We start from the raw sequence: 20945 nt of genomic DNA on the forward strand, positions 1-20945 counted from the left end.
TGATATTCTTGGAGCTCCATAGTATTGGTGAGATGGTCTAAAATAATATGCAAAATGTGCCCTTGTATCATACCTGACCCATGATGAATATGGATCTATATGAGCATAGGGAGGCATCCATGGCATTGGCACTGGTGGCCCAAAATAAGGATATGATATGTTGCATTAAAATTCTCACTTTGCCAATACGGATCATCATATTTGCGCCTTGGGGGTGATCTTGGTTTTTTTGCATGATTTGGTCGATAAGCATTCTTCTCTTCACTCTTCTTTTGATATTTATCCAATAGTTCAACGAAGGTGATTTTTGATCTCTTACACTTGCGCTTATTTCGGCCTTTGTTTTCTTTTGGTTTGCTTTCATCGATCATTGGATTTGCTTGCTACCCCTAGTCCTTGGCGTCTTCATTGTAATCACCTGCAAGATTATGTTCATTATGATCTTAAACAACTTCTTTACTTGAAAGTTAGATCCCATCACCTGCAGTTTTTACCGTCTCTTTAAATGGATCGGCTTGAATTAGCCGATGCAAAAACTTCCTGCCATTGGGACTAATTAGAATAGACTGGTCATATCTTGGCTTCTCAAAAAATTTCAATCGTCCTTTATCAATGGCCAATTTAACTATTTGACGAAACATGTAGCAATCCTCAAAATTATGCTTGGACGAATCATGCAACTTACAATACATTCGTCCCTGGACAGATGGCTCAACGTGGTGATCAAGAATTCTAATATAATTATTTCTCAACAACAAATCAAATATTTGATCACACATGCTTGAATTGAAGGTAAAAATTTTATTCTCTAGTCGATCTTGTTGTGAGAACGGCTTTGTAGTTAAGCAAACGAATGGTTCAGATTTTGTATCACCCCGTTCGGCTATGCATTGTGTTTTGCACTCTATCTCCGATGCCTTTGGATAAGAAACTATACTGGCATCGGTTTTCTCAGAAGATTTTAACCTTGGCTATAAATTTATGAAACAAAAATAGTTAGAAGATACATGTCTCAATTGAGACCAAGTGTAAGCCAAGTAAGAAATAAGCAAGGCTACCCAATTAGATATGAGCTTTAGATAAAGCAATGGGGAAGGCCTTGGCTGCAATAATTTTTCCCTATCGGTCTTTCTGAATGGTGCAATGTGTTGACCGATATGCTTTGTGACAATCAGATTGCTAACAAATAAATTGCCCTCCTTCATTGGTATCTCAATATTTCTTAAGAAGATTTTTCTAATATATGCATCAACAACTAATTCATGACCAAATCTGAAAACAGGTAAATTAGTTGCTAGACATACCTCTTCAAATATGTTGGGAGAGCATGATGGTGGTGTGACTTGAAGAATATCTTGCTCCGCCTTCGGATAGCTCCCTAATGCCTTGTCATCATCTTTTTCTTGATTTCGTGCATCGTTAGTTTGAAGATATTTGTCCACCAAACTTTCTTCGGCTACTTGTTCTTCTTCTTGAAGCTCGTCAATTTCTATGGCACGAAACTCATAGGGCAGGAAGTAGGTTCCATTAACTTTAGAAAAATCAAGTATGGCTATCTTGCTATACTTTTCATGCCCTTTCTCAACAATGTTTGCCTCTTTGGATTTGATGGATTCGGAATATATACTATTTGATTCGGCCTTTTCAACCGAAGCACTTTTAGTTTTCGAATCATCATTCTTTTCACCGGTTATATCAATTGGCAAGGCTTCTTTTCTTTGAGCTAATTCCCTATCAATTCTCTCTTGGCGAAGTACTTGCACCCTATCAAGCAAAGCTATAACTCCCCTCTCAATTTCAGCCCGCTCTAGATTAGTTTGCCCCCAAATTGTTAGTGTCAAAACCGACGGATCTTGGGTAGGGGGTCCCGAACTGTGCCTCTAAGGCGGATGGTAATAGGAGGCAGGGGACACGATGTTTACCCAGGTTCGGGCCATCTTGATGGAGGTAATACCCTACGTCCTGCTTGATTGTACTTGATGATATGAGTATTACAAGAGTTGATCTACCACGAGATCAGAGAGGCTAAACCCTAGAAGCTAGCCTATGGTATGATTGTATGTTGTCCTATGGACTAAAACCTCCGGTTTATATAGACACCGGAGGGGGCTAGGGTTACACAAGGTTGGTTACAAAGGAGGAAATATACATATCCGTATTGCCTAGCTTGCCTTCCACGCCACGTAGAGTCCCATCCGGACACAGGACGAAGTCTTCAATCTCGTATCTTCATAGTCCAACAGTCTGGCCAAAGGATATTGTCCGGCTATCCGGAGACCCCCTAATCAGGACTCCCTCAGTAGCCCCTGAACCAGGCTTCAATGACGATGAGTCCGGGCACGCAGTGTTGTCTTCGGCATTGCAAGGCGGGTTCCTCCTCCGAATACAGAATGGAAGAGTTTGAATACAAGGATAGTGTCCGACCCTGCAAAATAAGTTCCACATACCACTGTAGAGAGAATAATATTTCTACAAATCTAATCTGCTGACACGTTTTGACAACATGACATCATGCCATGGCCCGGTCATTATTCGAACCGTTTTTCTCAACCAGCTCCGCACATAACGCGAGGCGGTTTTCTTGACACGCCTTGTCAAATCAGAGATTGTGTCCCCCTTATCACGGGATTCTCATCAATACAGACGTGGGTAACCCAACCGTGCCTGTTGGTATGACTCCTAAATCTTAGGCAAGTCCAAAACGGCCACGAGGAGGACGCTTGATATTCACCCTCTTTATAAAGGGGACGAGGCTATTTCTTCCCCCCCCCCCCCCCCCGCTCAATCGAATCCTTCCCCCGCCTCGAGTTCTAACACCCAAAGCTCAGGTCAGGTGCTCCGGACCTTCAGCTATGTCCAACCTTCAAGATCGGTGGATGCCTTCCTCCGTCACAGAGGAGGACATCAAGAAGTTGAGGGAGGCCAGATATCTGACCGCCAAAATTGCGCATAGGCTGCCTGCCCGAGGGCAGGTCGTCCCTACGCCCGAACCCAACGAGAGCATCGTGTTCATCTCCCACTTCCTCCGAGGACTAGGCCTCACTCTGGATCCCTTTGTTAGGGGTCTTATGTTCTATTATGGGATGTATTTTCACGATCTGGCCCCGGATTCCCTTCTTCACATCTCATCATTTATTGTCGTATGTGAGGCCTTCCTCCGCATTACCCCTCACTTCGGCATGTGGCTCAAGACCTCCGATGTGAGGACGAAGATGATCGAGGGGCGGCACACAGCGTGCGGAGGTGCTTTAATGAGCAAAGTCGCTGATGCTCCATGGCCAGAGGGTTCCTTCCCAGAGGTGTCCGGATTGTGGCAGCGGGAGTGGTTTTACATCACATCTCCCCGAAGTGCCGAGTGGGTAGCTGCCCCCACCTTTCGCTCGGGCCCCCCACCGCAAGTGATGTCATGGATCAGCAGGGGGCTGAGCTGGGGTCTAGCAAAGGACGTGCCAATACTGCAGAGCCGTATCCGAGATCTCTTTGAGAGAGATTTCAGTCTGGTTATGGTAATGCAAGTTATGCTAGTTCGTCGAGTCCATCCTTGCAAACGCCGGCCCCTCCGCATGTGGGAATTCAACCTGGAAGGACCGCGAGCTATTCAACATTTCCTAGGCATAACGCTCGAAGAGATGTACAAATCATTCTTCAGACCCCAAATAGAGTGTCCGGACACCACCAAGGACGTGGGTCTGAGCTGCAACCGCCCCGCTGCCCAAGTAAGTAATCCCATGTCGAACCTACTGTCCTTTTATTTATCATGGCATCATTCTAAAGAGCCGCTCTTTGACCAGGACTGGATAACAAAGGCGATGATGATTAGGTGTTCGGCCCCCCTTCCTGAGGGCTTGGACAATCTGGTACTGGACAAGATGCTCGAGCTGGCACCTTATCCAGTGCCCTCAAAGGAAGATGATGGGGGGAATAGAGAGGGCAAAAGCGGGCCTCACTCGCTACTTATTCCAGACGGGAGAATGAGCGCCTCCGCGAGGGAGGACAACCAAAGGGAAGAATCTGACATTCTCTCTCCCCGGGGAAGGAAGAGGACTACCTCTGAAGTTCCGGAAACTAAGGTTTACAAACGGGAGAAGAAATCTTCATCAGAGGGTCCTGCCTCGGAGGGTATTCTTGCTGCACAATGTCCGCGCGGGGATCAGCCCTCTACCGAGTTGTAAGTAACTGAAAAGTACTTAATAGTGGAAACATCCTACCTTACTTCTGAAGACAATAACCGATGCTTGTAAATTGTAGTACGGATCGTAGCCCTTCTCGCCAGAGTTCGTCTTCGGGGGATCTTCTTCTGGAGATGATGGAGAGCGAAACGCCTCCCCCTGACACCCCGCCTCATGAAGCGGGCGACCTTGAAGTGTCGTCGTGAAGGGTATCTCCGGATCCACTAAGACCAGAGGATAACCCTTTGGCTACCCGGAATCCCCAGTATCTGGCTCCTAAGGAGAGCGACAGCAAGGGTCCGTACAGTGTGCGGTCGGACGCGCTGAAGGATCTTCTGGGGCAAGCCGCCGTCTCGGAAGCGCATCGTACGCTAATGGGTACGGTAATTGAAAGGATTTCATCCGCTGAAAGCGGTTTGCATGAAGCCTTTATGAGTCTGCTGAAAGGCTTCGAGGTACGTGAAATAGTGTATGTTTTTTATAGTACCTCTTATGTTAGGTGTGCCCTATGCAGATAGTAGCCCCTGAGACTCTGGTTGTCGTCGAGAATGGCGGCAACCCGAGGATCATATACCTAGGTAATAATTCGACTGCCTTTATGTGCAGGTGGCGGAGGCTACGGTGGCTAGCCGAACTAATGGATTTACCGAGCTAAAGCGGCAACTTGATGCGGCCGATGCCGATATGGTGCTTGTCAACCAGCGGCTTGAAGAGGCACAGGGTGAGTGATTTCTCTGGTGATCGTCACATAATAAGAGTAGCATGATGCCAGTATCTTTAATATGTTGTGACTGTAGATGGAGCTGCCACCATGGAGACCCTTCGGGCGGAGCTTGCCCGAGCCAAGGAGCAAGCAAGGAGTAGCAATGCAGCCGCTCTAAAGGCGGCCGAAGAGTTAAGGGCCGAACAGGCCGCGCATTGCAAGACCAAGGAAAAAATAGCCAAGATGGTTGTAGAGTTAAAAGATGCCGCTAACCGTTACCAGCTTCTTGAAGAAGAAAACCGGGCGAAGGCGACGGACTTGGAGAAGGCCCTGGTGGCTGCCAAGGAAGCCCGCTCCAAAATTAGAGAAACGAAGGAGGAGCTGAATCAAGCTGCATATATTGTGTCTGGGAAGCCCTTCTTGTTGCGGACTAAGTTCGGAGATCCGAAGTATGCTTCTCTGGACCGGCTATGGAGTTCTGCGGACGCCTACGTGGATTTGGTTGCAAGTGCTGCTGATGCAGCCGAGTACTTCAAGAATCAGAAAGGTCCCGAAGTGGAAAAGCTGTTCTGGTCACAGTTTCACGCTCCAGTCCGAACGCTGTTGTTGAATGAGCGAATGGCCGAGTGGGCCGAGCTCCATAGGTTGTCCGAACTTGCCATGAGGTTCGTTGTGGATCACCTATGGCCGGGAGGGCCAAGGCCGAATAGCTACTTTACTTTAGTGCAACAATTCCTTGGTGTTGTGCCACGCATCGATGTTGTAAAGAGAACGGCGTGCATAGAGGGTGCGCGGATGGCCTTTGCCCGTGTCAAGACATACTGGGCGGAAATGGAGGCCACCACTGTTGCGAGACAGGGTTCGGCCGTAGGCCGAGTGGCTGCCGAGCACTACTTTGAAGAAGTTCTTGAAGGCGCTCATTCGATAGAGGCTCAGTGCTAGAAGAATATTATGTTCTAGTGACATGTATTCCCATTGTAAAAACAATGTTTTATTGAATTATCAAGGCTGTATTTATACTTTTACCCGAATGTACTATGATGCCTCCTGTGCGGCCGTTTATGTATATATGTATATAACCTGAAAGTTTGCGGTCGTCGGCTTCCGCCCCCACGCATATAATGCGGGGGTGTTCGCAGAAAATGCATATCCACACTCGATCCAACGTCTTGGTCCATTAAGGAGGTGATAGCACAGCGAACGAGGCAATCGGACTATATTGCTTTAACACTTTCACTTAGCCATAGGAGTTTGACGATGGGGCTACTATATAGCCCCTGGTACTTCTGCGCTCGTCTGAATACGGGGCGCGTACGTACATGACCGAGAAACGGCCCTTCGTTAATGTAGAGGAATCCCGAAGATTCTGATGAGTCATCGAGTGGTTGACCAGTCTCTCGCTATATCATGATAGTCAGTTTTCGGCTTTCTCTACTGAGGTGCTCATCCGGATGAACCAGGGCACAATCGCAGTAGTTCTCCCAGTGCTACCTTAGCCGATATAACAGAATGTAAGGTACCAAAATGTGGGAGCCGGGCAAACCCAACATGTGACCAAAGACATGATTGGGAGCTGATGCATATAGGGCCAAACTTGCGACGCCGAACACTCCCTAAGGTGTTCGGTCTTTATAACATATACCAGGCTAAAAATGCCCATAATAAGAAACCCCATGTGTCCAGGTACGTGCAAAATCCTGACGTGGCCACATGCCAATAACACCAGCATCCTTCTCGGTTGTGTGGAGTACCCGGAGGATGTGAGCAACAAGAGACAGTAAAAAAGGTTCACGCAGAGAGACCTTAATGAATTTAGCACATCTCCGAAAGGTGAGTGCTGAAAGATATCCGTAGAGGTGAACTCCATGATCGGCGCCCCGTCGGATTCGACAGGCACGGATGTAGGCGGCTCGGAGTCCGTGGCTGGAGGTAAATCCAGTGGTTCGGCGACGCGGCTCTCGAAAGGGTTGAAGTTAGTATCTGGCTCTATCGCCACTGAGAGTGCGGCCTCCATGGTGGGGTCTATCCCTCCGCTCTTGGATGGCGCGATTTGCTCCGGATTAACAGTCGGAGTAGTTGCGGATGTGAGCTCCCGAACACTGTCCGACGGCAGAGTTACGTCATGCTCGTCGTGACTGTGCGGCGCGTCCGACATGGGCTCGAATCCGTCAAAGATCAAGTATCCGCGGATGTCAGCCGTGTAGTTCAAGTTTCCAAATCTGACCTGATGGCCAGGGGCGTAGCTCTCGATCTGCTCCAGATGGCCAAGCGAATTGGCCCGCAGTGTGAAGCCGCTGAATATGAAGATCTGTCCGGGGAGGAAAACCTCGCCTTGGACCACATTGCTAGCGATGATCGAAGGAGCCATCAAGCCTTGTGGTGACGACATAGTGGAACTCTCAATGAAAGCACCAATGTCGGTGTCAAAACGGGCGGATCTCGAGTAGGGGGTCCCGAACTGTGCGTCTAAGGCGGATGGTAACAGGAGGCAGGGGACACAATGTTTACCCAGGTTCGGGCCCTGTTGATGGAGGTAATACCCTATGTCCTGCTTGATTGTACTTTATGATATGAGTATTACAAGAGTTGATCTACCACGAGAACAGAGAGGCTAAACCCTAGAAGCTAGCCTATGGTATGGTTGTATGTTGTCCTACAGACTAAGCCCTCCGGTTTATATAGACGCCGGAGGGGTCTAGGGTTACACAAGGTCGGTTACAAAGGAGGAGATATACATATCCGTATTGCCTAGCTTGCCTTCCACGCCAAGTAGAGTCCCATCCGGACACGGGACAAAGTCTTCAATCTTGTATCTTCATAGTCCAACAGTCCGGCCAAAGGATATTGCCCGGTTGTCCGGAGACCCCCTAATCCAGGACTCCCTCACCAATGCTTTTAGGATCTTTCGGCAATGAAGTGTTAGCATTGCCAAAATTTTGCAATTGTGTAGGGGGTGGATAATATGCTACGGTACTAGGTGGAGGTGTATGCACTCTTGTATAACCATACGCTCTCTCACCAATACTATCAATTTATGAAGTTTCATCTTCCTGCAAAACTCTAGCCTTTATTGCACCATAATCAGGAAATACCCCTTTTCATATTGTTCAAGGCAAAGAGCACTAATTCTCTTGTTTTGTGCCAAGCTCTTTTCTGATGTAGCCACAACCGCTTCTGGAAGGGATTGCTCCACAATACTTTTAGATTCTTCCAGCAATGATTCTTGAGTGTTGTTGAAATTCTCGAATTGCGTAGAGTATACATTATATGCTACAGTATTTGATGACGGCACATGTGTTCCTGTAAAATTTTCACTTATTCAGCTATGACCATGAAGATGCGGGGCCGAATTATGAACATCTACAGTTGCATACGGTGCTGCAAAATTACTAACATGAGGTGTAGCATATGATGGTTGAGAGTAACTGGCCGAATAGCTAGTAGTAGCATGGCCAATTCTCCCATCCATGGGCAAGGTTGGATTCAAATATTGCAAATTAGTTGCCGATGAATAAAAAGGTGAAACACTTTCTTGTATTCTATTAGAAATTTTAACATGAGGTGTTTCAAATTGATTAACCAACCCCATCATGTTGTTCATCGGCATATGAATTTGTGGGGTTGCCGATGCATGAGAGTTTGGATACATATGTTGTACGTTGCTAAAATCAAAAGAATTTGAAGCATGAAGATTGTTTTGCATTGGCCCATGCGCATAATTAGATGCATGATTGATAAAACTAGGGCTAGCTGATTCATTATACTCATTAGGTGATCCAACAACAACATATGGATTATTTGCATCTACAAAGGGGAATTGGGTATTCATATTACCTTTGTAGATTGCAGCAACTTGATGACGATCTCTTCATAGCAAGAACGGGCTGGAGACCGTTCAAAGCTTCGTCCCCAACGGAGTCGCCAAAAAGTGTGTTCGCACACGAACACGTCACCATGTACCCTCGACGCCGTGGGTGATGCACCGCAGCTCACGTCGAAGAAGAGCCGGCCGGAAGCGCGGTACGCAGGAAACCCGGCGGGTGCTTTTGAGGACCCGAAACCCCACACGCCCGGGAGCGACCCCATCAGGGCGCGCGGCAGCTATGGGCTGCCCTAGGTCAGACCTGATCGCCCCTAGGGCCTTGAGGTTCGCCGCCCTGAATAACAAGAACAAACGAAGAACGAGGAAGAAGAACTATGGTTAAGGAGAAAAGATAAAAGATAAAAAGTGATAGATGAATTGATCAATTGTGTGTTGTTCAATCGGCCGTCACCCCTTAGGTATATAAGAGGCGGCTGGACTTCCTGTGCAAGGAAAAGGTTTGGATTCACGTCCAATACCCTAGTCAAATTCGGGTTGGTTTTATCCGAACTTTTCAAAACTGTTCGGTCTAAAACTGGTTGCACCTTGCGGGTCTATTTTGTGGTGGTAAACGACCTCGGATGGAAAGGAGTCCAAAATAAATCTTGACCGTTTCGACGAGACGAACAACTTTCATGTTGAACGTTTTTTTCATCAAAGATCATAACGAGGGTCAAATCTTTCATGTCTAGTTCCGGGCGTCATATTTTCCTCACTGGAGGGTCGCACTGTGTGGGCTCTAACTTTTGCATACGACCTTGGATTGAGACGATCTTTATACAAAAATCAATCATTTCGACGAGACGCACAACTTTCATGTTGAATTTTTTCCATTTGAAGCCATCTTAATTGGCTTTCTAGCCATTCTTTAATCTGATGTCGACATGAGCATCTCTGAACTTGTCATAACTATTACATCCGAGCTCCGTTTTAGACTATCTTCATATTCATCTTGATCTTCTCGAAGAGAGCCATCTCATGGTGACTTTCAATAGTAAGTTTGAGTTAATCTTGACATAGATTCAAGCCACTCTTTATAATCGTGCCACTTTTGAGCGTCAACAGGCCCTGAGCTCTTGGCAGTCATTTGTGTTGTGGCTGTGCATGTTGTGGAAGACGCAGAACGGGCGGCTGCACTTGGATGACTCCGGGTGGTCGCAGCCACGCTTCATCTCGAGTTCGGCTGCGAGCACACCTGGTCCCTTGCGCTTCACGTCCTTGGCCTTGGCCTTCTTGTCTTCTAGGTCGGTCTTCGGGATCTCAAAGAGGAAAAGGCGTCTTTCCTCAGCTCTTGCGCACTTGGTTGCCATGTTGAACATCTCCAGAGCCGAGCGCAGATCCTCGTGTATGGCGAGCCCTTCCTTCATCTTCACATCCCAGACGCCGTCAGTAAATGCTGAAATGATGGCTTCGTCCGACACCTTGGGAATCTTGAGGCGAACGTTGGTGAAGCGCTGGATGTATTTGTGCAAGGTCTCCCCTGGTTGTTGCCTGCTGAGCCGCAGGTCACCCACGGCGGGTGCGTGGTCTCGGTACACTGGAAGTTGGAGATGAAGCACTCTCCCATCTCGTCTCAGGAAGAGATTCATCTCGCGGGGAGGTACAGGAGCCACGAACGCGCGTCATCCTTGAGGGCCATGGGAAACCAGTTCGCCATGACTTTCTCATCACCGTTGGCTGCCTCGATGCTCATCTCATAGAGCTGGAGGAACTCAACGGGGTCGAGCATGCCCTCGTAGCATGGAGGCAGGTCTAGCTTGATCTTCCCTGGCCAGACGATGCGGTGCAACTCCGGGTGAATGCACGGCTGCCTGCCGCACTCACCGGGGCTCGTCGTGGAGGTGGAGCCTGATCTTGGCACTCGCGCACCATCACTTCAGGAGCCACGCAGCCTTGATGCGGCAGTGCTGGGAGCGCATGCGCCTCTCATTGCAGCCGCTGCACCACCTGGCGGCTTTCCTCGTCGTGCGTCGGCGCCCTGCGCGGCGGGTCACGCCGTGGAGCCTCGCGCCTTGGCTCGGGGACAACTTCTTGCCTGGGAGGTGGAGGAGGTGCACCGTGAGCTACGTTGCCCGCAAGATGCGGTGGGGGAGGCAGCGAGCGGGACGGTGCGGGAACCTCTCCCGCGGGGCTGACGAGGTCGGTGATGCGGTCCAGCCAATCTTTATAGAGATCATCGGTCGGGCGATAGCACAGGAGCTCGGATGCTAGCTACAACGTAGCCCGCGCGTCCAATGGCCCTTGGTTGGTGTGGGACAAAGAAGCGGCCGCCGGGGTCAGCGACAAGTGGCAGTGCGCCCGTCGCGCTGCACAGAAACCTACAACGACGAAGCCTGCTGCTCATGGGCCGCGGGGCCGGTGGCAGCATTAGCCGCACACGATGGGGAACGGCAGGGAGCACCGTCACCTGCAAGCGCCGTCTGGGCGACACGGGCGGCGAGGGCGGCCCGACGGTCAGCACGAACTCGACGAGCATCAGCCATGGGGACGGTGAAACAGCGGCAGATCGACCGGTGGAAGAGAGGCTCCGATACACCCCTACCTGGCGCACCAAATATCAGATTCTGGGCTCCGCAAACCCTTGGTAGATTCAAACCCTGGGGTGCGTACGAAGAACTCAACCTCCCCAGTATGCCGACTCGTCGATCGCTCGGCCTAGCTCGATGAACTGGAAGGAAATGGGACAAGGCCGTTTACCCAGGTTCGGGCCACCTTACGGTGTAAAACCCTACTCCTGCTATGTGGTGGATTGGGATCGAGGTGGGTTGCAGATGAAGTAGTACAGTGGGAGAAAAACCTCAGGAGGTGTTTTCTTGTGTTTGTGTGAGTTGGTGAGGATAGTCTGAATGACTCGTCCCTCCGATCCAGCCGCCACAGAGTCCAGAAACACCATATCCAATCTAAACACCATCACAGAGGGGTTCACCACTTCCATTGGTGCCTCTCCGATGATGCGTGAGTAGTTCCTTGTAGACCTTCGGGTCCGTAGTTGATAGCTAGATGGCTTCATCTCTCTCTCTCTCTCTCTCTCTCTCTCTTGATTCTCAATTAAATGGTCTCTTGGAGATCCATATGATGTAACTCTTTTGCGGTGTGTTTGTTGGGATCGATGACCTTCGAGTTTATGATCAGATCTATGTTTTTATATCCATGAAGTATTTGAGTTTCTTTGATCTTTTTTATGCATGATCTCTTATAGCCTCGTATTTCTTCTCCGATATTTGGGTTTTGTCTGGCCAACTCGATCTATTTATCTTGCAATGGGAAGAGGTGCCTGGTAGTGGGTTCGATCTTACGGTGCTTGATCCCAGTGACAGAAAGGGAACCGACACGTATGTATCATTGCTACTAAGGATAAAAAGACGAGATCTATATCTACCGCCATATAGATAAACGGATCTTGTCTACATCATGTCATCGTTCTTATTGCATTACTCCGTTTTTCCATGAACTTAATGCACCAGATGCATGCTTGATAGCGGTCGATGTGTGGAGTAATAGTAGTAGATGCAGGCAGGAGTCGGTCTACTAATCTTGGACGCGATGCCTATGTAATGATCATTTCCTGGATATCATCATAATTATTTGATGTTCTATCAATTGCCCAACAGTAATTTGTTTACCCACCCTTTGCTATTTTTCTCGAGAGAAGCCACTAGGGAAACCTACGGCCCCCGGGTCTTATTTCTCATATATCTGCTCTGCGATATACTTTTTCCTTGCTTTTATTTTCAGATATATTAAACCAAAAATCCAAAAATATCTTGCTGCAATTTATTTTATTTGGCGTTCGATCTATCTATATTTACAACTTTCTCGCGTCACACGCCAATTTCTCGCGCCGTTAACCGAAAGGGATTGACAACCCTTTAACTCGTTGGGTTGTGAGGTGTTGTTATTTGTGTGCAGGGGCTGTTTAAGTTGTGTTTCTTGGTTCTCCTACTGGTTCGATACCTTGGTTTCATAACTAAGGGAAATACTCTGCCGTCGCTGTGCTACATCATCCCTCCCTGTCCGGGGAAATACCAACGTAGTTCCAGCTGCCATCAACAACAAGCACTGCACCTACAAGTAGAAACGCTATAAGAGGGCACTACTAGGGAAAAGCCTAGTAGTAGCGTGGGTTTTATGCCTATCAGTAGTGAGGGGAACCGCTCTACTAGTAAAGCGCTACAGCTATTACTTAGCAGTAGCGCATGCGGCACATGCTACTGCTAAGACATATAGCCGCAGCACGTGTTTACTCCAGCGCTACTGCAAATCTAATTAGTAGTAGCGTGTTTCCTGTCCATCACTACTAGTATTATTTTTTCATTTTTTCATGTTTAGTGTATTTGTACGCCGTTATAAATTTTTTGGTATAATACCAATTATGAGTTTGTTATATCAACTAGTTGACCCGTTGCGCCAAATGGCGCAGAGACCTGCTGAAGACATGATGTCGATGAAAATAGTTTCATGCTGCAAGAACCTTCAACTAAATCATGCTAATTTTTAAACATGTTTATTATGTTGTTAAATAATAGTCTGGGAAAACGGAAACTTTGCATAATATGAATATGTTCAGTTTGAAAATATGGCCACTATGATGAGAGAGTAAAGTTGGCATGGTTGTATTTTTTAGCAAGTTTGAAAACATGGTTATCATGATGAGAAATCTGGCCGTGCATCTTTTTCCTGAAAAAAAGAGGGAAAAAGATAAGAAACCTAAGGAAAAAAACATGTCTTTGTTGTGCATATATGAAGATATAGGGATCAGGGGGTATTAGGATAGTCCATATGTTATTTAGCCCAGCTCACATAGAGCGATGCCTGTGGCCCGTGAGGAGCTGAATATGAAACGGCAGGGGTGGATCCAGCAGAGACTGTCTATCCCCTTCCTTTCGTTTCCTCAGCCGCCGAGCGGTGCGATTTCTTACCTCTTTTGATTTCGGATTTGTCTGCATGCATGGATTTACCTTCCATTTATCTCGATCTTGCATCTCCCCTCTTTTTTGTGGCGATTCCCACCCCTTTTGTCTCGTTTTCTAGGCATTATAGATCTTGTGATGCGATCCTTTCTATTTAGGGATGCACTCATATGGAAGTAAATTTCTGCAGTTATTCCAATGGTTATTTATAAGCTGACATTGTTTTGATTGAGAATCGATGGTGTCGTAGGTCAGTGCGATGGTTGAGCATGAGGGGATCTCGAACTGACCCTGTGGATATCAGTTCTGATGGAAGCATCTACTCTAAAAGAAGGATAATAATAAATTGAGGCTAACCTATGTGGCTAAGGTAAACAAAAAAGGAGAAGAACACACCATAATTCTTAAAGTACCTATCCTAGGATGCATTTGACCACGGTACCATCCTAAAAGTCCTTCCTGATGCTTCTTAGCTTCTTTCCTTAGCTAATCGCCCTGTTTTTGAGTTTTCGCTAATTTTAACAAGGTCCCTCTTACCCCCTTCACATAATAGGTAAGAAGGTAAGAGTTAATCAGGGACCATGTTAAACTTCTCTTTAGTTTTTGTGACACCTTCTCAACCCGATAAGAGTTCCATTGATAAGCTGATCTATGGGTTCAATACCCATAAATGTCAAGAGAAAAAGATCATGTGATGCATCTCTGCTAAGTCTTCAGAAGGTTGTGGAGCTCTAAATTTCTCTCGAATAGCCGCAACAGAAAAGAATAAACCATACCATACTCAAGTTGACTGGTGCAAAGCTCGTTATAAAACAGAAACTTCAAAGGTCATATCAGGTAATATGCTGATAGGATTTAGAAAACAATGGCTGAGAAAACAAAAATATTTCGTAGTACAGAACAAGCCAACAAAAACATTTCAACACTAAAGTAAAACTGCAGCAAGCACAATGGTTACACTACACTGTTTAGATACCTAATTGCTAATTTAGGTTATGCGGCTGATGGAACCAAACAATATATAAAGAATCTATTTTCAAGTACTCCCTCTGTAAACGGTCCAGTCCTATGAGGACATTACACATCAGTCAGAGTTCCATGGAGACAGCCTCCTTTCCTATACCTAACCTATGTATATATGCCTCCATGGAGATGGACGAAGACGACACGACCCAGATCACGACAACACAGTTCTAGTTTCCTTGGTCCATCCCCTTGCTTCTCTTCAGGTCTCTACCTTGGTGTTGTCATGCTACTCCTGCATTCCAATCTAACATTTAGCTAATATAAACTCACTGCTCTCTGTACAACAGAGCAGTAATAGGGTACAGAAGAAAAACTGGAACTTCACTTACCCACTGAAGTGTGTAAAGCCCAGCTCTGAATTTTCGGTTGCACCGCTCATCATCATCCATCTCAGAGAATAGGCAAAATCTGCAACGATATGAATGGCCTTAGAATTAACTGTTGTGAGAATAAAGGATGTACATCTACAACTACAGCAGAATTAACTGTTACGAATTTTTTTTGCAGGAGTGAACACGAGCTTTGTAGTTCTATGTTTATTTTATGGAGCAGTACTGGCATTATTAAAATCAATCCTGTTAGTATTGTCATTGTTAGGGTCTTCAAGAAACACATCTCTTCTGTGCTAGATCTAGATATGCCCCGAGCGCAGTATAAGTTATTTGAAATCATGGAAAAGCAACCTGAAAATTGTCTGAAGGCATGAAGACCAGAATTCAGAGTAAACGGTTGTAAAATACCAAGAAGCACTTCATGGAATATATTTGATTACTCAGCATTAAACAGTTAGCACTGGATGTCACGAAATAATGCACCCAACTGCGCACTGGACACCGGCTCGTGTCTGAGTTATCCCATGATCTCATAGGTATGCAACAGTTTAGGCAGAAAATATAGTTTGAATTGGATCTCAGGGCGATGTAAAAAATGCAGGACCATTTTTGTATGTCTACAAAAAGATGTTCAATTCATTTTTTTACTGAAACTTTGACGGAGCAAAGTGAAACATAATATAATGTGGTAGCCAAATCTACACAAGATGTAGCATGCAGATGTGGTACCATGAACTGCACGAACAAAACAGACTGAATGGTTCAAAAATTGCATCAAAACTGTTTTACAATTAAGATATTCAGAGGCTAAACAACCTTGACTTATAAACCAAAAAATGGAGCAAAAAAGATGTGCTGCCTACACCTTTATCAACTAAAACTGCTTACTCATTTGTTCACCGCATAGAAGCAGGTAATCAACTAATAATAAGTCAAACTTGAAATGATGAACAACCGATCATGTGTATAGCTCCCGCCATATAAAGAATCTCATTTTGAGTATATCAAAAGCCTGTAGCTTGGATAGCGAAAACAACGCAAGACACATGAGACTTGCAGGACGTATATTTCACAAAGAACACAGCTGAACCTTAGTGTGCAAAGATCGTAGGGTTCGAAAACTCGTCAATCCTTGAACAGGTTACAGTATAAACAAAATTAATCCTGTCGTAGAATAAAACAATTATGACCTACTAAACCGAACCTGACAAAATGATCCATTTCAATACGGAACATTTGATATGTCGTTAATTGTCAGTTGTTAAAAAAATTGTAATAGAATCATGGCGCAAACATAGCTTGTATTGCCGTTTACAGAAAGAAGGAAATTCAAACAATATTTTAACATTAATTGTCTTCCATCCTAATGATAGCCTCATACAGCAGTACATATCTAACCTTGAGCTTTTTGAAACATACCATACAAATATGTTAGATAGATGCAAATGCTTCTATACTCCTTATTAATTTGTTGCAATGTAAATTTGTAAGATATACATGCAATTTCAGCTAGAAATACACTGACAAATTGCCAGCAAAATCATTATGGGAAATCAAGAAATTACATGAAGCCACTATACAGGTCCTCTTGAGCTAATCAAGAGGAGGTCCATTCTCTTTGCATTTGTTAGTACGTCGACCTGTTACTACATCCAGTATCTTTGACATAAGGACTAAGATAAATCAGGGTACAGAGGAAAAAATACGCATATACATGTGATTTTCTCAACGTCACATGAGAGACGGCAATTGAAACCATATGAACAAGTAAGGCTCGGAACTGGAATAGGTAAAAACAAACGTACCACACAAAATTGTGATGCACAAAATTGCTCAGAACTGGAAGGGGATTACCTGTGACCAGAGGTGAGGATGGAATGGCAGGGTTCCTCCTGTACTGGTTGGGCTGCTCCGGGACCTCATGGTGCATGTTGCCGCCGGCGTGCTCCAAGACACACCTCCTGTGCGCCGGGCGCGCGCGTTCCAAGCCGTCGGGCACGCCATCCTGAAATGCCTGCGGAGAGGCCGCGCCCATCTTACCAGGCTTCGCGCAACATGCGCATTGCCGTTGCCGCCGACGCCATCTTCTCGTGGTCGCTTGTCCCCGATTCCTCACACATGCTACTATGCGGAGCAAGGTGGTCGCAGAGGCGGCGACGGCGCTCACGACGCAGCGGAGACCATCCACCTCCCTGGCTGGCATATATACATGATGTATAAAGCATGAACCTGGAAAGAAAACTACAAGGGATTACCTAAATATATGATGCTGCAGTACACCTATTTATCTAACTGAAATTAAGCCTACCACTTCCTGCTCTCTATTACTTCAGAATCATATGTATGAGAAAACATTGTTACCCATTACTTTATACTGATAAACTGCATGCTCCGGGACAAGGACGCTCACCATGGCACGCCGACAGCTCCTTTCTCTTCTTGAATCAACATCTTGATTTTGAGATGCAACATATAACCAAGTTTTTATTTTACAACAGAAGGGAATCCTCGCAATCTGCTAGATACAAGTACTTTGTATGACGTGCCTGAGCATCAATTTGCCAGTCCTTTTCTTGAAACCAACATTGACAACACCAACTGATTTTCCAGCATGCAATAGCTTCCCCTCAACTTCTATTTCTTCCTGGAAAAATAAAAGAAACAGTTTACAGCATGTCAAATAACTATTAAAATAAAATAAGAGTGAAAAGACAAAGGTATGTTCTAAATTAATCAAGCCTTATGATAATATTCTAGCAAGAAGCTGGCCAAAGCTTCCCTTTGGGGGGCAAAAATTATAACCAAGCAACCAGAAAAGTACGTTTGGAATCTTCAGAGCAATATCTAGACAACATGACAATAACTCTGATCCTAAACTAATTCTAGGAAACTCTTAGAGCAATATCTGGACAACATGACAAGAATTCTGATCCTGAACTAATCTTGGAAACATTTTGTACCCAACAAGCTCCAATTTGTACTCAGAGCCGTCAAAGGAAAAAAAACTGAATAACACCTAGTCGTGTAAATGCAGGGCACCAAATTCAACCATCTTTTCTACTTAGTACATACTTGCATTCCTATCATATTAAAATGACTGGAAGGTAAGAAGTATGGTCCTTTTATCTTGCCAATTGAGATATTAGCATACCAACTTCCGGTGATGCTTCTCAAACACCAAATTCCTTATTACATATGCATCATGCTGCAATAAAATTTAGACGATGGCAATCTTCACAAAATGCTGATGGTACCTGCCTAAACTTGACACCATCGACCAGATGTAATTTCGATATCGTGGTCAAAACTAAAAAAACAAGAGAGGAGTAAGCCGCTGCCTAGCAAACTTACCACGGGGGACAGAACATAACAACCCCTGCAAAACTATGAAAAAAGGTTCCAGTCAAACAAGAGAGGAAATCAAAAGGGAATAAAAAAAGATCCTTCTTCTCTGCTAATCTGAAAGGGGTAAACAAAGGGTAAAATGACTCACCGAACCTATCTCTCCCTGACTGGTTTGTCAAGACCTTGGTTGTAGCAAAGGTATTTGCTCCTGTTCCCCACGAACCACCGTGCAACCACAGCAAGGCCATGAACATGAACTGGAAGATGGAAATCAGCACCAAATAAGGTAATATTGGAGGATGTCGGGTTTGCACTCCACATTTTACAATTCATAGGTGCACTTTTTCTTTTGTTCAAACAGAAAGTAATTAAGTATTAAGTCTCAGCCTAGGCCCCTCTAATGAAAAATTCCATACAGCAGCTAAGCTAATATCCATTCTCCAATCATGAAGTTTAAACGGAAAAAACAAACAGAGGTAACAATCTCACTTTACCTGTAAATGGAATGCAACTAAGGAGATAAATTCCGTGGAACAAATCGTTCCATCTTTGGGACAATTAACACCATGTATCTTAGACCAGAAATTCATCTACAGAAGGATCTGAAATCTTTCATCAATCAAAGAAACAAGTTTAAATATCCTTGATCTTGACATGCCTGCAAATCGAAAGAACATCAATGCCATATGGAGATGCATTATGCACAAATAGCAAGATCAGGAGGAGATTATCGTGTGATGGTGAGAGAGAGAGAGAGAGAGAGAGAGAGAGAGAGAGAGAGAGAGAGAGAGAGAGAGAGAGGAGCCGAGGGGAAGCTCACCTTGGCATCAGCCATTGCTTGATGCTCGCGCTGCTCGACATGGTGGAGCAGCAGGCACCGCGCGACGCGAGAGAAGAGGGAGTCAAGGGCACAGATCTGGTCGACAGAGTGGCGGGCGCGACAAGGCTGACCCGAGGACCTTGCAAGGCGCTGGATCTCGGCGGCGGCAAATCTCCTGGTGCTGCGGCTGGTGATGATGGAGGGGCCGCAAATCCCCTGTTGCGGCGGCTGGTGACGAGGGAGGAGGGAGGAGGGAGATGGTGCGACAGTGTGGCGAGGGAGTGAGGAGGGAGGGGTCAGGGGTGTGGCGGCTGGGCACTGGGGGGCTACGGTTCACGCCCACGCCCAACCACAGGCCCGCGCGTCTCCACGACGCGAGCGCGCGCATGCGGCGCGGCAGGAGAGGCTGCCCCGCGCATCCGAAAAACTAGCACCCAGCCAATCGGAGCTAGCCTGAGCCCACATGTCATACCCCGTCCAGGATCTACCATGCGGTGAAAATGGCACAGGTGAATTCCCAGCGAGGATCCAACGGCCGGGAGCGAAAAAAAAGACCGCGCTGACCAGCATCGAAGGGCCAACGAAGGACGCGATCGGGGGAGCATTTTCCAAGCGAGTTGGCTAGCCTCTGTATAGTTTTAAATATGTTCATAACAGTGTGTCAAATGAAGGTGGATTAGGTTCAAGTGGAGGCAACATGTGGTGCATGTCAAAAGCACACATCATCATTTTCAAACTCATTCTAGCTAGCTAATCACCACCAACACTAGCTGTGGTAGCTATCTAATCACCACCAGCAGTAGCTAATAATAATCATCATAGTCATTACCACTAACACTAGCTATTTGATCATCATAACTCATTTCTAGCTAGCTAATCACTGCTACAGCTCTCGGTAAAATAGCATAAAACATGTGTAGCACTCCTACTTCATCATGTTGGAGCATGTTGATGAACCTGTCTCCTAATCATGGGCTGCGCTTCTGATTGCTGCCCCCTAGTACTTCTCTGTGATCGTTCACAATTTTGCTCCAGTCTTTCACTATTAAGCATTCCTCGTTTTTAGAAATCCTGAATGCATTAAAGTTCATTGTAGGATGTCTTGTCCGTAAGCTAATCATTCTCATGCGACATTTACTCTTGGTCCAATGAGGCACAACATTCATCGGGAGTCCCTATTGAAGAACATCGTATAGTAACATACTTAGCAATGAAGTTTAGGTTAAAAATAATATATACAAAAGATTCACTAAGGACAAATAGTAAACATTTTACCATCTTTCCTAAATAGATGTGACTGTAGTTCAATACGAACACTATTGGTCGCACATTTTGAGTACTAAGATTTTTAAGTCTAGGAAAATAATTTGTCTTGACAGTATGAAGATCCTCAAGCCATGAAACATAATGACCTATCTCCTCGCAGTTTAGTTCAGCCCCGGGACATTAGACGGTCATGTCTACCAAGCGCCGGACATGTCTGCTGGAATGAAAATAAGTTGTCAATAGAAATTAGTTATCAACTATTTTTGAATAAACAATATCGAAGACATAAATATGGTTGAGAAACTCATATAATGGTATAACTGGAGGCGTCTGCACATCGACCCAGATGTCGATATTACATTCAATATCATCTTCCAGACAAATATCAAAGGTGATAACCATATCAGGCTCAAATGCATAAGTCTTGCATAATGCTTGCCAAGTTTTGCATTCAAAATAGGTGTAGGTATCTACGCTGTATAATTTTGCGTGAAAAGTATAACCATGCTCGG

At 45.7% G+C, this 20945-nt stretch overlaps 1 protein-coding gene across 19 annotated transcripts; it reads right to left on the reverse strand.

Annotated features, from left to right (window-relative positions):
• Positions 1-14514: 14514 nt before the first annotated feature.
• Positions 14515-19513, reverse strand: LOC123086121 (uncharacterized). Of its 19 annotated transcripts, none has more exons than XR_006440505.1 (8): positions 19168-19506; positions 18842-19005; positions 18496-18604; positions 18257-18378; positions 17413-17646; positions 16857-17231; positions 15000-15078; positions 14515-14902 (listed from the first exon to the last, which is right to left on the reverse strand). XR_006440505.1 is itself a non-coding variant. In XM_044507835.1 (4 exons), the coding sequence occupies exons 2-4, from the start codon at positions 17203-17205 to the stop codon at positions 14878-14880; spliced, it is 465 nt and encodes a 154-aa protein (XP_044363770.1). In that variant the 5' UTR covers positions 17206-17231; positions 17371-17389; the 3' UTR covers positions 14515-14877. The 19 variants fall into 19 exon arrangements, 2 of the variants coding, with proteins under 2 accessions (XP_044363770.1, XP_044363771.1); XR_006440503.1 differs by having other exon boundaries at positions 18257-18386; XR_006440501.1 differs by having other exon boundaries at positions 16857-17243; positions 18354-18386; positions 19168-19505.
• Positions 19514-20945: the final 1432 nt, after the last annotated feature.

The sequence above is a fragment of the Triticum aestivum genome, chromosome 4A (genome assembly GCF_018294505.1).
Source record: "Triticum aestivum cultivar Chinese Spring chromosome 4A, IWGSC CS RefSeq v2.1, whole genome shotgun sequence".
NCBI classification, from domain to species: Eukaryota; Viridiplantae; Streptophyta; class Magnoliopsida; order Poales; family Poaceae; genus Triticum; species Triticum aestivum.

Bases quoted from the DNA above. Each gene is read 5' to 3' on its own strand.
- LOC123086121 (XM_044507835.1), bottom strand. From the start codon at position 17,205: ATGCCAGCCAGGGAGGTGGATGGTCTCCGCTGCGTCGTGAGCGCCGTC. The intron at 15,079-16,856 runs GTAATCCCCTTC...ATATCGTTGCAG, and splicing joins ATCCTCACCTCTGGTCACAG to ATTTTGCCTATTCTCTGAGA. The intron at 14,915-14,999 runs GTAAGTGAAGTT...GCTAAATGTTAG, and splicing joins GGCTTTACACACTTCAGTGG to ATTGGAATGCAGGAGTAGCA.